The 16,532-nt window shown below is 41.7% G+C and overlaps 1 protein-coding gene across 2 annotated transcripts in view; it reads right to left on the reverse strand.

Moving 5' to 3' along the window:
• Positions 1 to 3,761: 3,761 nt before the first annotated feature.
• SYDE2 (synapse defective Rho GTPase homolog 2) overlaps positions 3,762 to 16,532 on the reverse strand; it is a 31,367-nt gene continuing 18,596 nt past the window's right edge. The window contains exons 5-8 of one of the 2 annotated variants that reach the window (XM_074876423.1): positions 12,007 to 12,188; positions 10,926 to 11,157; positions 6,781 to 6,839; positions 6,053 to 6,192 (exon numbers count right to left, since the gene is read on the reverse strand). In XM_074876423.1, coding sequence (XP_074732524.1) covers positions 6,829 to 6,839; positions 10,926 to 11,157; positions 12,007 to 12,188 — 425 coding nt within the window. In that variant the 3' untranslated portion in view covers positions 6,053 to 6,192; positions 6,781 to 6,828. Of the gene's footprint in view, positions 6,193 to 6,780; positions 6,840 to 10,925; positions 11,158 to 12,006; positions 12,189 to 16,532 lie in introns of both variants that reach the window. The other variant, XM_074876422.1, reaches the window with a different exon arrangement.

A 16,532-nucleotide genomic window follows, 5' to 3' on the forward strand; every position in this document is an offset into this window, starting at 1 on the left:
TTGCAGGCTGAACCAGTTTTACGTGCCATCATCAGATTAGAAAATGATTGTTACTTAAGCCTGGCAAATGCTTACAAACAGAAAACCAAATCCATTAAAATATGTTGTTCCCTTGAAGAAATCAGCATTATTTAGAACAAACAGCTTTTACCAAGCACACTGTGGCTGTTGAGTGTGTACATTTCTACCAGAAGACAATCATTCTTGAGAGAGATTGAATAGTGTTATACAGAAGTTTTAATATTTACCAATGTAAATGAGTTCAACAACTCATGAATATTAATGTTCATCCTCCATCCACAGAAAGGACTCTTTCGTAAGCGGTGTTCTGCTTGTTGCTTGGTTTCAATAGCCAGGTCAGACACCATGTAACTGAGCACAGCTTGTCAAGCAGAAATTAAATCTATCAGAGGAGGACAGATTAAACTCTATACGGGTGAGTTCACTCTTTCCATGACTCACCAAACTGTTTGAGGGTCACAGACTCCTGTCAAACAAATGTCCATATGGTCACGGTAGACACTAAAGCACAAAAGGCGACTGACACACGGGGGATTTGCAGAGAGGATCTTCCGCTGACAAGCAATAGCCAACCCCAGTGCTCTGCTTCGTCAGAGTGTAGCCAGATACGAAACAGGAGCAGCGTGAGCCTCCTATGTCCCTAAATAAACATTGCAGATTGGTTTTAGGCATTGTTAAAAACGCCCTTCAACTTTCTACAGCCAGGATCACCCCATTGCATACTTTTACCACTTTGATTGAACTTTAGTCAGATTTAAGAGATGTTTGGTGCCACTAGATAAGACCTGGTTTGAAAATCAGGTTTTTGTTTGTTAGTTTGAAGTTTAAACGCTGTAGTAATATTCCTTGCCCCTCATACCAAACTACCTCTAAATTAAAACCAGGGAAAATTCAACAAGCACATCCCTACCACCTGCAGCACAGTTTGCAGTCAGAGCTCAAACAGGAAGAGAACACAGCTTCTCTGCTAAATCAATATTTAACTAACAACCTGTTCCATGCAGATACGTAAACATCCCATAACGAACTAATTAAAAAGCTCCGCTCTCTTATCAGGCCTGGACTTCGTTAGAACACCACCTCAGATCATCTTCCACAGATTTTTGATCAAAACAGGGCTACGAACTACATATATATTAAAATCAACCATACGTCGTGGCTTACCTGGCAAGTCCAACCACCCCCTTCGCTGTAGCTCTGTCACTACAACCCAGAAGAGGCGGCGGTCTCAACATGAGCCTTGTTCCCCACCACAGAGGCACTCTTGAGAGTTTTGATGAAGAAAGTATTCTAGAAGACAGCTGGATTTCAGCTGGGTTTTCCTAGCAGGGAGGACAAAGAGGCAGCAGATCAGGGCTCTGCTGATCAGCCCCCCTCCCTCCTCAGAGCAATCTGGGGAGCTGCAGGAATCCCCCAACTGAAAGGCAATAGCTTTCCTGAGAGCCATTTTCTTCCTTGTTCCTGTTCCCAAATAACACCAGACACATGAGATTATACATCCCATCATGCTCTGTTATCCTCTCTAACACAATCCTAGACGTTCAGATACCTGCAGGGTTGGCATTGCATTATCTCATGGCGAACTGTCCCACAGGCTAATTTTGCCTAGCAGATTTTGTTAAGACAAAATATAGGGTTTCCTGCATGGCTCTAAAAAAGTCAAACAGAAATAAAACAGTTAATTCATTGTGTAGGATGATATTTTAAAACAAACGTATCATAGTTACACTGAAGTGTAACACCAGTCCTTCCCCCACCGCAAATAACCATCCTCCAACTGTTGCTAGCTGCAGAGTTTGAGATAAAAACTTCTTATATCAAAATACATTTTTACTGTTAAGAAAACTCTATACCTTGGGATGGGAAGGAAGATAAGGGGTTAAGATCTGGAAGCAGAAATAGCAGATGTGTCTCTGGCTTATCAGATTTATAGATTTATTCTGTAAAAACCCTGAGTATCTACTTCTGTTGGGGCTGTTTCCCTCTATTTTTAGAACCCATCTGAATAGCTGCAGCTACATTTCTTGCCTGGTGCATTAATAAACGTGCACATACGTTAAGCATTTGGAAAAGACAGATCTAAAGCTCTGAAGTTTCTGAGGGCGTAGGTCCCCAGCGGCCTAAGCCAGCCCAAGGTCATGCTGTCACCCCCTCTACTCCACATCCCACACCATCCCTACCCATCTCTTGCACGCTCCTCTAATACGCCACTTCGAGAAGCTGAAAAAGGGGGAGAAGTGATTCAGTGTCAGCTGGATCAGCCACACAGCCCAGGCAGCATCTGGACAGTCCTGTTTAAACAAATGGCAATGGATTAAAACTCTACAAATGGGTCTAGTCCACTCCTGCACCCACCCAAGTGCATCATATCCTTAACACTTGTCAGCAGAGTTTGCACAGACCTATAGATTCTCTTCTACTTTTCCTGGCGGACTACAAATTACAGTTCTTAGCTGCTGCCCAGCTCAGCACATGGCCATCACTGGGTATAACAATTTGTACGTGATTTTGGTACAAGTCCTGTAACTGTTTCTGTAAGAGCATCTGCATTCATTTTCTTTACCTGGGAAGTGGAGGTCCCACCTGAAGGAAGTCCACACACTCCAAGGACATCTGCTCTCTGAACTCAACTGCAGGCTTTGCCCTCTGCATTTAACCTCTTCTAGCACTAGTAAGAGCCCCTGCAGAACAGGAGCTGCTCCCAGTGTCAAACTGAGTTACACCAAGCAGACAACATCAAAGGTTAGTATGGTAGAAGTTGTTCCTGGCTGTACCCACAGGGTTGACAAGAGCTCTACCCTACAAACCACACACAGCCTGAGGCTGCTCTTTTTATATAAAAAAAAAAAAAAATGTTCATTACTTCTTTGATATAAGCAGGCTGTTTTAATCTCCCAATTTAGTGTTTCTAGATTAGGGTAATTCCCACACTAATCCTGTTCCTTAAGAATCTGTAACAATCATAAGTAGGCAGCTTGACCAGACTATATAAATAATAACATGAAATATAATAATACATATAAGAATATATATATAAGGGACAACATATAACAAAAAAACCACTTGGGAAATGTCTCTTTAAAAGAGGATTTCTAAAATACAAAACGTGTTCTACATGTTGTTATAACTAGATTAACAGCAAATGTTTCATTTGAATAATACTAAAACTTTACTATATTTTTACTAATTAGATTAACATTAATAGTTTATGAAGTCATTAATTTCCCATTGTAAGGTTAAAATAAAGTTGACAGAGCAGTGCACTGCTGCACTGAGTTACAGAACCCTCCTGTAGCAAAACCTTACACTTATTCAAAAGGTGCTCACTTACATCTAGATTACAATAAACAATGAAAACTTAGTATTTCATTTATCAAATAACTTCAAATGCAAACATCTTTCATCTAGTGCCAATACATCTACACACCCAGTGCAGAAGCCAGGCTATGTTTAAAGCATCAGCATCCTGCAACAGAAGAAGAAATGCTGCCACAACACCGGTTTGACAACTTCCTTATAAAATTATTCCTTTTGGATTTAAATTGAGTAGTATTTAGTTGTTTGGTTTTTTTTTTAAATTATGTAACCAAAATGTGGGGTCAATCTAGAAACTACAACAGAACAAAACATCTTCTGAAAAGCTAAATGTCTTTATGGAATTAATTCACATGTGTAGCCAGTGCAAATGGATGGCATCATCTTAGACAGGCTTAAATAATCACTAACTAGGCTTAGTCAAATGTTGTTCTTAATTCAAATTTTATTTAGAATTTAAATTTATAGTTTAAAAAGTATGCACATTCTGTAGGTATAAAAGTTTAAAAAAATACATCGATTTATTGATAAATGCTTCAGGTTAAATTTACATTTTCATACATTATCATTATATTGCAATAATTGTTTTGCATCTTTTAACACTTATAAAAAATAAATTAATGAGATTGAATAAACCATTTGAAATCATGCTAAAATAATTCCTTAGAAGAGAGAGGTGAAGTTTGCCATAGCAATTCTTAATTCCTTGCTAGTGTAAATAAATAACTCTTCAACTAAGCAATATAAGGAAGTACAGGTTAGCAGAAAAGCACTTACCCACAGGGTGAATGGAAAGCCACGGTGAGATGCCAACATTGTACCAAAAAGATGAAGAGAATTAACTTCTACCCAGCCAGCTGACAGCAACTCAGTGTTTGACCTCTCAAAACACATAAACCTTTTGACCCCACCCACCCAATCCCCCCTTCCTCACTTGGGGTGACCTGTGAAAGACAAGGAATGACTCTGTATCTCCTTTTGGTTAGAGGGACTATCAAAACATCTGTATGCAATTTGGTAACTGTTTTAAACCAGATCAAAAATGTCTGTCTTGAACACAAAATTTCTAATTACTCACCATAAATTACTAATGATAAGATTTGAGAGGATGGCGATAGCTGAATCTAAGAGTCACAGTGAACTGCAATCCCACCCAAACTCCCCAGGAATAATGTCACTCAACCCATTCAACGCCATGTAACAACTCAGGTTTCCATGTTTGGGAGATTAATTTAACTAAAAGACTCAAAGATGTAACTGCCTTCCTGCAGAATTTGAGTCTTGCATCTCCAGAGCCACAGCCCTTCAGAGAGGGCTCAAACACATCTAACTACTAGCAGACAGACAAAGGTACTTCAATGAAAATACATGAAACTCTGGAGAGAGAAGAAGTATTGAAACATCAAGAATAAAGTAGCAGTTTACAAGGACCAGAAGTATTTTTTGAGAAGTAAATACCTTCCAGACCTCCTTTATATATGAAAAAACATGGGGGGAGGCAAAAAAAAGATAAAAGATAGAAAGATGGGGGGATGGTGAGAAAGAGTTAATAGTCAACACCTCCGAACCGATGCCCCTGCAACACACAAGGTCATTTATATTAATCATTCACACTGCCTTCTCTCTGGCCATGTTTCTGTGCATAAATCAAACGCTGTGTTACCCAAGGGGTAACTTATCCTGGCATCACCGAACATGTCTTCCTAAAAAAGGGTCCATTCCATAATTCTGAGACCCCCTCTCCTTTCCAAAGGAGACACATGCACATTTATACATAGATATATACAAACAAGGTTAGAAAAATATTTAATTTTTGCTTGTTTAAATAATTACTGTAAAGTGTTAATACAGGGATACATTAATATTTGTACAATTAAAACTTTATATATAAATATTATATATATATATAAAGCATTTTTCATAGCAGCCATTGCATATATAGTAAAACAAGTCTATCTGAAGTCCATGCTGCAAAACTCAGGCCAAGCAGCGCTAATCCTCTTCCGAGAGGAACATCTGTACCAGAGACAGGATTTCAGGAATGAGGAGTTCTACTGCCACTGACAGCAGAGATGTTGCTTAATCTTCTACCAGGTATTTCCCAGACCATCTAAGTGCATAGTGTTTTTAGGGAGAAATGCCACTATGTGGAATCACCTCACAGTCTCTAAGCTTGTCTCTAACACCCAAATCAGGCCAACACCTTCTTCTAATGAAAGAGTGAAAACATAACGGAATGGCTTAAAATTTGTTAACGCAGGACGTTCAGGGGCACTGTCACTCCTCACATGGCTGTGGGAAGCCCGATGAGGGGCATGGAGGCACAAGGAGGCGGCATCGTGCAGGACAGGATTTAGTAACTCATATTTAGTTTGTTTTTGTTGAGCTCCCTTTCCAGGTTTCCTATCAGAGTATCAATACTTTCTTGCAGGTCTTTGAGGTTTGCTCTGTGATCCACCACGGAGTCTATCGCTTGCATTGTCAAATAGCTCTGAAACGTGTGCTCCCTGGGGAGAGGCTGCGGGGGTCTTACCGGGGCATCCGACTCCTCGGCTTTGCTGCTGTCATCCCCGCTCTCCGTATCTTCCGAAGGGACATCATCATAGTCTGCTTCGCTCAGGCAGTCTTTTGGGTTTAAGAAGTAGTTCTCCCCACAACTACTCCAGTCTCCAGCGTAGCGGTTGCTCGATGGGCTGTCTAGACCTGCTGGCCTTGGTCTAAGTACCCCAGACATCTCAGTACCGCTCAGATTCAGCATCTGAGGTCTCTGCCTCTTGGGTCTCAGGTAATTCAGGGAGGATGGGTGCTCGGGAAATGCATTCAGATGTGCTGGTTCTTTGGCAGGCGAGTGATGTACTAGAAAAGAGGAGAGGTTAAACCAGTCAGGACTGAATCCATGCTGCAACAAGAAAAGTCCATGACAGATGCCCACTGTCCTCCCTCGATGTCACACACTAACAGCATGCATGAATACATGCAAGCTTACAGCCAATACATTCCACTACTACGTTTCCTGCCACTGTTTGGTACGAAATAATTAGAAAAACTACTGTAAAAGCTCAGTTTTGAAGATTCATGCCAGATTCAAATTGCAATGGAGAAGTCTATCTAAAAGTAGAATCTCCCAGAGCATTGATTAAATTCACTGCGTGAGTTAATCACCATCCAGCTCTGGGTCAAAGAAAAGCAAACAGCTCAGCTCACACGCTTCGTCCAGGCTAAAGGAGTAACAGAAAGCAGGCACAGCAAAAGAGGTTAAAACACAACAAAAATACCACCGAGAAACACCTAGAGAAGCTGAAGATGCACTAAGAGTTGAACTCTTCCACTTCTCTTTTGCCCTCATGTTCTGTGCTATTAAAGAAGCTCATTTGCATTAATTTTTCTAAGCAGCCACAACCCCATGTCAGACATACACTCAAACAGGTTTGATGGCAATGTTACCTGAGCTCACGATTATACAGCATAAGTTACTAACAGTCTCCTCCACTGTTACCGGCTTCCTATGGTAAACAGCACAAATATTTTTACCAACCTGTGCCTATTAAGCATCTGAGCTGCAAAACTACTTTTGGTTTTATACAGACCATTACCTCTTGTAAAAAGCAGCAGAGACTTTCTATTTCCATTCACTGTTGCAAACACAGCACACACAAACCCCTGCAGTTCACAATCTCACCCACTCCTCGTTACACACACAAGCAGAAAGGCTCAGTCCTGAGATGTGCCCAGTGCTTCCCTTTCCGGGTCTGCATTACCGGTCTCTCCAGGGGAATTTAGTCTTACTTTACGTTTTGCACAGTAACATGCAATAACTATCGCTGCTTTCCCCCCCGCCCTCGTGCTATAACAAAAGCCCTTCTGTTTCAATTATGCTCCATTAAGAGGAAGGGCCATGGGTTAACAATAACTTGCCAGTATTACAAGGTCTAACTGAACAAGGACTGTTTGTTTTCAGTTGGAAAAATACGGAAATTGAAGTATTGCACAACATGTTGATTATCAAGCTGTCTCAATCTACAGAAGATTAAATATAAGGGACCAGACCGCGATCCTTCTGTCAGGTCCAACTGTACTGTTTACACTGTCTGGTGTTCACCTGCTCATGTCTCTGCACTCGTGTTTTACCTCCCTTTTAGCACAATGTCCTGCAGTTCTTGCAAGCAAAGGGATAGCATGTGGCTTGCTCTTCAAGGTGAAGAAAAACTCTGCTGCTTACCCTACTCCTGCCCTTTTTGCAGCAATGCACACTCCTATGGGCAGAGATTCACCTACCTGCGTTTGTTTCCCACAGCAGCCATGTCATAAGTCATCCCCAAGGTTTCACGATTAGCTCCTGCACAGTATTTGCTGCCCAAACAGCTCTTGGTCTCCCTCTTCCTCCACCCATGTTTCACATCTCTCCTGCACGGGCTCACTGACCTGACTGAAAGCTTCTTTTCAATTTTGGTAGTCAGCAGCTTTGGGGTTGCCCATCTGCAGCTGACAAGGGAGCAGAAGTGTCCTCAATCACCTCAAGCCCATCATGAAGCTGCACCATAGGTCTCCTTTTGCTCTTATTTTCAGGCAGAGGTTTCCGTGAGGCTGCAGCAAGCAGAGCCAACAGCTGGCAGCTTCCCAGCAGCACTGACCCACAGCGTGGTCAGCGTGTACTTGTTACAGCCACGGGTTTGGCTGTCACAGGAGGCGACTCCAGGGCATAGCTGCCATCAGGTCAGCAGAGTATGGAAAAAATTTAAAAAGCACTGCTATTTACATTGCCCACAAGCAGCTCTTCAAGCTGCCCAGCCAGCAACATCCTTTCAGCACCTGTACCTGAGCTACTGGAAAGCAACTCACCCGCTCAGCTGAAAATCAGGGCAGAGTGGCTAGCAATGGCTAATGCAAGCCAAGTTTTATAAATCAGACTTAGCGGGGAGTGGAGAGGGAGGGTATTAGACAACACAACTGAGGCTATACTTGTTGGGTTTTTTTCCCTCCAGTATGTTAGTTGTCTACATTGACGTTTTTCCCAAACGTATCTTTCCCATGGCTAAGGGACAAAGGCAGGCACAGGGGCTCACTGGCCACTGTAGCCCACACATCAGCAACACGCCTTGATGCACAGTGGCTCTTGCCAACAAGGTTTGTGGCAGTACGAAGGAGCCTAGTGATACTCCCTGGGTGGAAACCGTTGGTAAGAGGAATGAAGGAGCCCACAATGGCTGAAATCACTGTCTCGCCCAGAATATTCCTTATACTAATCAGTATCGGATATACCACAAGAAACCTTCAAGCACTTGAAAGGCCTCAGTGGGCTATTCACAAACGGGGCAGTTACACTGTGCTGGTCAAGTGAGCTTACAGTCTCTGCTTTTGCATTCCTTCACTTGTCCTGATACTTCATAGTTTTACCCAAGAAAGGATTAACGCTTCCCTGAAAATTCTTTCTAATTAAAACAAAACAAAAAAGACCCCCAAAAGAACCCATCTTACAAATTTAAAATAAATCTCTAGATAAAAACTTAACAAGTACTATTGGCTAAGTAGAGCAGTGACTGTTTAAGATGACCTGTGTAATAACAATACCATGTAGATTCCTATATTTTTCTGGTAATCATAAAAACCCCTTTAACTGACAGCAAAATCATACATCTTATTAGCTCATAATCAAACTATGTAAGGCTACATATTCATGTTCCTATCCTGCACTTTGTGGGCTAGTACATATTCATTTATACCTCGTGTCTAGGAATAGACAACAAATCCAGACACTTTTTTTTTCTTAAAAATTATTGTATAGAATCTGCCACATACAGATCTTTGCCAAACCATGCTTCCATGTCAGGAGCCTTTCCTGAACCCTCCAAAATAAAATGCTTCAAGAACCACCTAACTAGGAATTACAATTTCTCTTTATAATGTTTGCACTGGAGGGAGGTGTCAGGAAAAAAGAAGCGCCTTTTGCCAAACACTCTTTAAATGAGTTGGGGAATATTCTGTATACTGAACACAGAGCTGACTCAAACGCAGTCACAGCATCTGTAATTCAGTATTGCCAAGTCAGGCCCTTTGTGACCCTCTATGCTTTCCAGGTGACCTCAAGTCTCCTACAAAAAGCAGACCTCCTCTTCAAGTAAAAAATAAAATAAATTTAAAAACAAACCCAATCAGACATATTATTAATTTAGATTAACTGTAATTCCATTTCATGTTTCAAATGGTGCAGAAATTCAGCAGCTTCCCAAGAGCAATTATTGTGTTCTAAAAGGGAACAATTAAGAAGCTGTGTAGATGAGGTGAATCTTCTCTTAGCCTCAAGAACTAAAGGGTTTACACTTCTCAAATCTGAGAAATGGATATTAAATTATTCAGGTTACCAAGCAGATCAGCTCTCCACAGTTAGCCAGACCACTGTGAAAAAGGAAGATATAGCACAACAGACCCGCCTTCTGCAGGGTTAGATAGCTTTCAACAACTGCTGGGCCAAAGACTATCTGAAAACAAACTAAACCCATCAGATCCAAGGTTAAGTTGTTTCACAGTATTACTCTCCAACTCTCCCTGTTTAACTGAAAAGCTGCAATAACCTTTGTCCGCCCCTGACTTTGGGCATTGCTTGTGCAAGGGAAGGCTGCGGTTCAGCAGCAGCAAGGCACAGGAATTCACCACAGGCTTAAACCCAGGGCTCCAGATATCATCCTGACTATTTCCACTGGCTTACACCTCTCTGAATACCAGCGGGAACGTGAACACTGTGCAATCATTTCCCATTTGAAAGGCAGATCTTAGCAAAAATAGTTACCTTCACATCTACTTTGGTAGTTTATTAGGAAAATTAGAATTACACCTCCCTTCTTATTGAGAATTGACCCCAAATTGTGCAAAAGCATATGGCCTCCTAAGTCTTGAATTGGGAGCTAAAAGGTACTTAGGGTGTTTTGGTTTGGGTTGTTTGGTTGGTTTGGGGTTTTTGTTGTGTTTTATTTTAAAAACGTTTTTCCTTATGCGAAGCTTTGCGATATCAATCAGAAGTTGCACAGCTCTTACTGTAAGGATGTTCCCAACTCGGGCAAATTACAAGAGCAGAAATAAAGTAATCCTTCAGGTATCTCGGAGACCAAATAACTAATGAATTCCATGCACAGATAAACCCGAATAGTCAAAGCAGGAGAACAGAAGGAAAAAAACAAAACAAACAAATAAAACCAAACACCACCCCCCCCCCCACCCCACCCCTCCCAAAAAAAGAGATCCCCAAACACCCTAATTCAGATGTGGAAACCTTACTGTCACTGGGTTTATTTTTTCATGTGTTTTTACTCTCATAAAGCACTCTTCATCATTTCTTACGTTATACTCAAAGTCTGCCATCTGGTAAGAAAGCAATTAAAACCAACAAACTTTCCATTAAACAAAGTGACCGAATACAAAGAGTAGATTATAAAATTGTCATGATTTCTTTAGATTAATAGGTGATGCCATAGTACCTCCTGTTTTAAGAATTCTGATGCTGCTCAGTCATCCTGTGAATTAACGTACACTGTCACACAGTAAAAACATACAGCAAGGTTTGATATTTTCCATTGATTAGATTCATGAAACAGTACCTGGCCACAGCTGGAGTAAATAGTGAAGAACCTCTATGTGTTTTTTGAAGTCCAGGGCACTAGCAAGCTCTTCTGAGTCTGTGAAGACTCTGTTGTTATGGTTGGTGGTTTCCTGCCTCTGGCTCAGTAACACAGGCCCAAAACATACAGCTAAATTCTGGCACGTCATCTTATTTACTTCATGGTATGAAGCCACCAGTTTCAGGTGATCCAACAGCATCTTCAGGGTAGCCTAAAAGAACAAAATACTTCTCAGGAAATAAAACACTACACGAAGATAGTGTTGACATCCTAACATCACCACTCTAGAAGGCTAAGATCAAGGCTGATAGCTATGTTTTTTTTACCAACACCCACCAATGGAACATCTAAGTGCTGAATTAGAAAGGCTGTATTAGACTATCACAGAGCAGACCAGTTAAAATAGACTTTCTGGTAAAATTCAGTTTGTTTTTTACCTGATCTCAGTTCTACATGGATGAGTTTTCTCACAGTGGAAAGGGGACATGAGAGAGGTGAGAGAAGCTGCAGAAGCAGTAGAGATGATCCAGGTACATTAGCAAATAAAGCAGCCCTCAAGGTAACTTCCAGGTACTGTGCAGGCCACTCGCTCACTCTCTCCCATGGGCTAACTGTGATTTTCTACAGAGGCGAATTCAGCAGGTAACGACACACAGCACTATTACACTACACGGTACGGGAAGCACAGGCTTTATTGCACATGCTTAGGAAAGCAGAATGCATTTGCCTATGTAATTACAACACACAGATCAGAGAGTTTCAGAGAAATGGAGCAGGACACCATATGGGAATAATCTTCGATTAGAAGTAGTGATCACAGCTTTTCATTCAGTTTCACAGAGACAATATAAAATGCAAACTAGAATAAATCCAGCAATGCAGACTCTCCGATTAACCACAGCATGGAAATATTTTCAGAGACATGAAGCATCAAAAATCCAAGTAGACCATTAAGTCAGGAAACAGGTGTGCACATTTTGACATATTTTATATGCAGCATGAAAACGTTCCTTTATTTTCTGAAGCATGCAATTTACTTGAACCTGCTAACATCACTCACCTTCTCAACGTCTGGCAGGCAATCCAGAAGAGCTGCTGTGTGCTCAGAGTCACTCGGGTCATTCTCACAACCACTTGCTGTCATTTTCAAGGGACTTTTCACCATGGCATCCAACACTGCTTCGTAGAGCTGCTTGGTTATCAGGGGGGAGGGTAGCTCTCGCAGGTAATCCTTCAGGACACCTTCACAAGAGACGCAAGAACAGTTGTCTTTAACAAGCTGCAGAATCACTTTCCAGTGATTTTGGGGAGCACTAAAGCACATCAGCTTCACCTGTCCCATGAGAAAATCCTCCGTGTCAGTGACAAATCTTGCAGTTGGGAGCAAGGGATGGGAAGACGGCAGCAAAAGGGCACAGTGAACCGTGGGTACGCGAGGGCTCCCCAGAGGGCCAGCTAAGAGGCAGCAGGTATCTCTGCAACGTCCCCACGAGGCCGGGGGCACCAGCACCCCTGTCCCTGCAGTTCTGGCAGCATCTCCAAGCCCACACAAGGCAGCTCATCGCAAACTAAGGAATGAAACCAGGGTAGGAAGATGCACTGCCTCCAGAGAAGAGAGGTGCGTGCGGGGGCTGCTGCGTGTGCAGGAGTGGGTACACCGGGCTCAGGGCGAACATCCCTCCAGGTCCCCCTTCTGATCAGGGCGAGGGAGAGGCAAGGCTCTTAGCAGTCCACCTCCTGCCCAAGGAAGGGAGCTCCTACAAACACCAAAGTCTTCAGCTTAATGACACCTCCTCCTTTATATTCGACCAGCAGTTAATTTTCCTTTTCAGTTTATTTTCAGCTATAAAATTATGAGCAAACATTCCAGTGGCACATTTGGTGAAGTACACAGCTTCTTCTCACCTACCAAAGCACAAACCACACAGATGTCCTCAAGCGGAAAACGTCAACTCCCCCCTGCCTCTGGGTACTCTGTATCCCCAGCACACCGCTCGCTTCTGCTGTGACTAATGTAATTCACATCCACAGGAGACACTGGCTAAAATACCCACGCACTGAGCTCTCCCAGTTGCAGAGACATACTGCCCTGTTTCAGAAGCTGGGAATGCTAGAGGAGAGGCTGTTCCTAGAGAATGCAACAACCAGGCAAGTGCCTCACTAACCCCTGTTCCTTCAACAGATGCAAACAAAAGAATTGAGCATTTGCATTCTTGTAAACTGGCTTTAGAGGCTGGCTGATACTTCAGTTGCAGTGGTGTTTCAGTGACTGTAAGAATTATAATTTAAAAAAACCAAAACATTAAGACATCTAACAGCAGCCCCTGGAAAGAGGATGCTATCCAGGACCAACATATCCAGTACAACTGATACAGAAAACTTGGAAGGAAACAAGCCTGCCTCCCAGCAGCTTTTATCTTCCTTAAAAAACGCATTCTGTGCCACAAAGATCTACCCATTTTAGCTAGACAGCAATTGAATTTAAATACTTAAAGAAGAAATGGTGGGTTAAAAAACTCTTTTTGAAAGCAGGTACTGTAATTAACAAAGCAGCCTGTGCTCTAAAAAGGCAAAGTTGGAAAGGTAGAAGATTTTTCAGTATGCACTCCTCACAGCCTTGTAAAATCCCAAATCACAGCAAATACCATCACACTACGCTATTTAACAAAACAACAGTTTTTATAAACTCAGTCTTTATAACCTAGCTGTAAACTGAACTGTATAACAGTAGGCTTTGTTATGAGGTCGTTTCTAAAAAAAATACAGGGAATGAAAGTTAACATTTTCCCCTTCATAGCCATGTTCACATTCAGAAGGCAAGTAAAAGTTCTACCTGTATAAATATTTGTATTTGAAAAAGAATACTGCACCTAGCAGTAATGCAGCTACTGAAGCCATACTGCACAAGCAGCGCTAACTGAAGTGGCATCACCCCCTGGAGCTGCCATCTCTCTCCGCAGCATAAGGCGTAGGGCAGCCAGGCAAAACTCCGGTCTCTGCAGACCACCACACCACGTCTGACAGCTCACTCTGTGCTTAAAATGGAAACATCTCACCAGGAATATAAAATATGCAAACAACCATCCACATATTTTCCAGAAAATATATTCCTTCTGGTGGTTTTTGTTTGTTTTAAAAAGAATATGCCACTTTTGTTACTGCTCCACTTAAGTGGCTAGTTTTTGTTTAATAACTTACTCATATCCCTCCCTCCCTATCAAATTTTATTTCGTCCCTGGATTTTAAAGGCCTGTGTTTCATGCATGAATTAGCTGACTAAAATATTTATGAGACAAATGTGGCAGAGGCTGGTTCTGTACAACATGGGTTGGGGTATTTTCCTTTTTCCATAAGCAAAACACTAGCAAGAGATGCTGACTTTTATCAGGATCTTTGTTTCAGCTGTGCTTTTTTGGGAGGGGGAGGCTGAAATCAGAATCAGTTTACAGTAGAAAATGGTATGTCATAATCAAATCAGCTTATACTGTTGAAACACTCACAACTGTCTATTAACAATCATTTAGTAGGAATTCCTGTAAGAGCATCCACAGTCATAGGACTACCACCTGCCAAAGGACTTTCTCCTGTTTAGCCCTGAATAACAGGATAGTTTGGGAGCCATGAATGCCCCTTGACCTTTCTAAATCCTTTTGCTATTCAGTCAGCTAAATTAGCCCTGTAAGAGGCTGCTGTTATTTTTTTTTTCCACGAATCTATGCTTCCCGCTGCTGCTAGCCCACTAGCACATTCCCCTTGACACAACCACACACAACAAATTTAGACAGTGAGCAGAAATTGCCATCCACTTCATTAATTCCTCATTTTTCTGACGCACTGAACTGTTAACAGTATTGCATGCTTTATGCAGAGATATGAATTCACGTGGATGTGAACAGAGACGATGCAACAACATGACTACTGGTCAGTTCTGAAAACTGGCTGCACACTTCAGTCTGAGCCATGAGCACACTTGTGTGTAAGCCTGTGCCAATCCCAAGAGCATTTCTCAGTCAATATTTAATCATTAAATGTTCATTCTTTAGTCTTTGGAGAGCTGTCAAAGAAAACCCACCTTTTTAATCTTTTTGAAAAGGAGTGCTACTCAAATTCAAAAAGGACACAACACAGCACCTCTCTTCAAATCAGCCAAGATTTATGCTGAGGATTCATATTTTATGGAACACATGTTTTGGCTGATAAATGCATGAATCATGTGCATCAGCCTCAGCATTGCAAATACAGCTGTAAAACATCAGGGGAAACATTCCCCCTCAACCCAGCTTCCTAAGCACATGCAAGAGACGTTTTGTGGGCTCTTTTATTCCTAGCACTAAGCATGGTAGGTACCTCAGGTCTGTCAGCAAAAATTGCAGGTTCCCCTTTCAATCCAGACCACACTGTTTACAGCAATTAGTGAGTGGGCTACACTTTGGTTAGCAGAAGTTATGGGTGTAAACACCCCTTCCCTCCCTGCTTTCCCCCAACTCACACAGGACCCCTGCACTCAGTCCTTTCAACAAAACACTAACGCAGAAACTATAGGCAACCATACAGCACAGCTGCAGGGGTACCAGGGAAAAGAATTTTTTTTTTTAAATGTCATTCCTTAAAACTATCTTTTCCTTGTAAGGAAAGCAGTGTGTAAGTAAACTCTTGCAATATAACATATATACAAAAGCATACCCAGTGGTCTTCCCACAAGACAGGCACCAAGGCTGTAGTCTTTTCACTCTTACAATACAAATTCCAGATGTAAAAAATTATCCTTCAGCAGTACAACCAAAAAAAGGGCCAGCAGGACCTGCACAGTCACCAGAGTTCCCCATCACCAATGAGGCTTGCAGCAATGTATACTGAAAAACTGAAGTACACTTTTGTATTTAACCACCACATCATAAACTCATGATGGAAAGATCAGTCAGACTGTGCCACTGCCTTTCCAGGGCTTTGCATCAGTACCAAGCTCTCCTGCGGTTCAGACTTTGGTTTCATCCAGTTCTGGCTGGTTCTGAGTGTGCAACGTACTTGGGGAAAAATCAAAACGCTTACAAAATGTTAACAGGTTCTTTTGTATATGGATGAGAATTAAGTTTCTATACCCTTTCCCATGATACTCCCGAATTGTTTCTGCGAATACTGTTTTATCATAACGATTACTTGCAGCATGGGATTGCAATGTCATTTTTATTATTCCATTAGCCAAACGTTTACATTAACCAAATAGCAGTTTACCATTTGTCTGCTTATTATCTGCTTATTTGACTGCAATTATCAGATGGTTTCTGCTGTTTGGCAGAAAGCAAGAGGGGTTTTTTGCCCCTTCTGAGTTGATTTATAAAAATCAGGACGAAAACAGGACTTCAATAATTTCATGGAACAATCTGATCTGAGAAGTTATCATCACTTTTTCTCATTAATTTATTTGTAAAGAGAAGAAAATTATCCAGTTTAAAAGATCTTTTATACTATTTACTTTTACTGTACATCTCCTCTTTATAAAGAGTGTATCCCATCAGAGTGAAACACAAACACAAGTTCCTGCTGCTGAGAACGCTGCTTGTGAGCAACACTGAACTCAACAGCAAA

This window comes from Strix uralensis, chromosome 8, assembly GCF_047716275.1.
Source record: "Strix uralensis isolate ZFMK-TIS-50842 chromosome 8, bStrUra1, whole genome shotgun sequence".
Lineage (NCBI taxonomy): Eukaryota > Metazoa > Chordata > Aves > Strigiformes > Strigidae > Strix > Strix uralensis.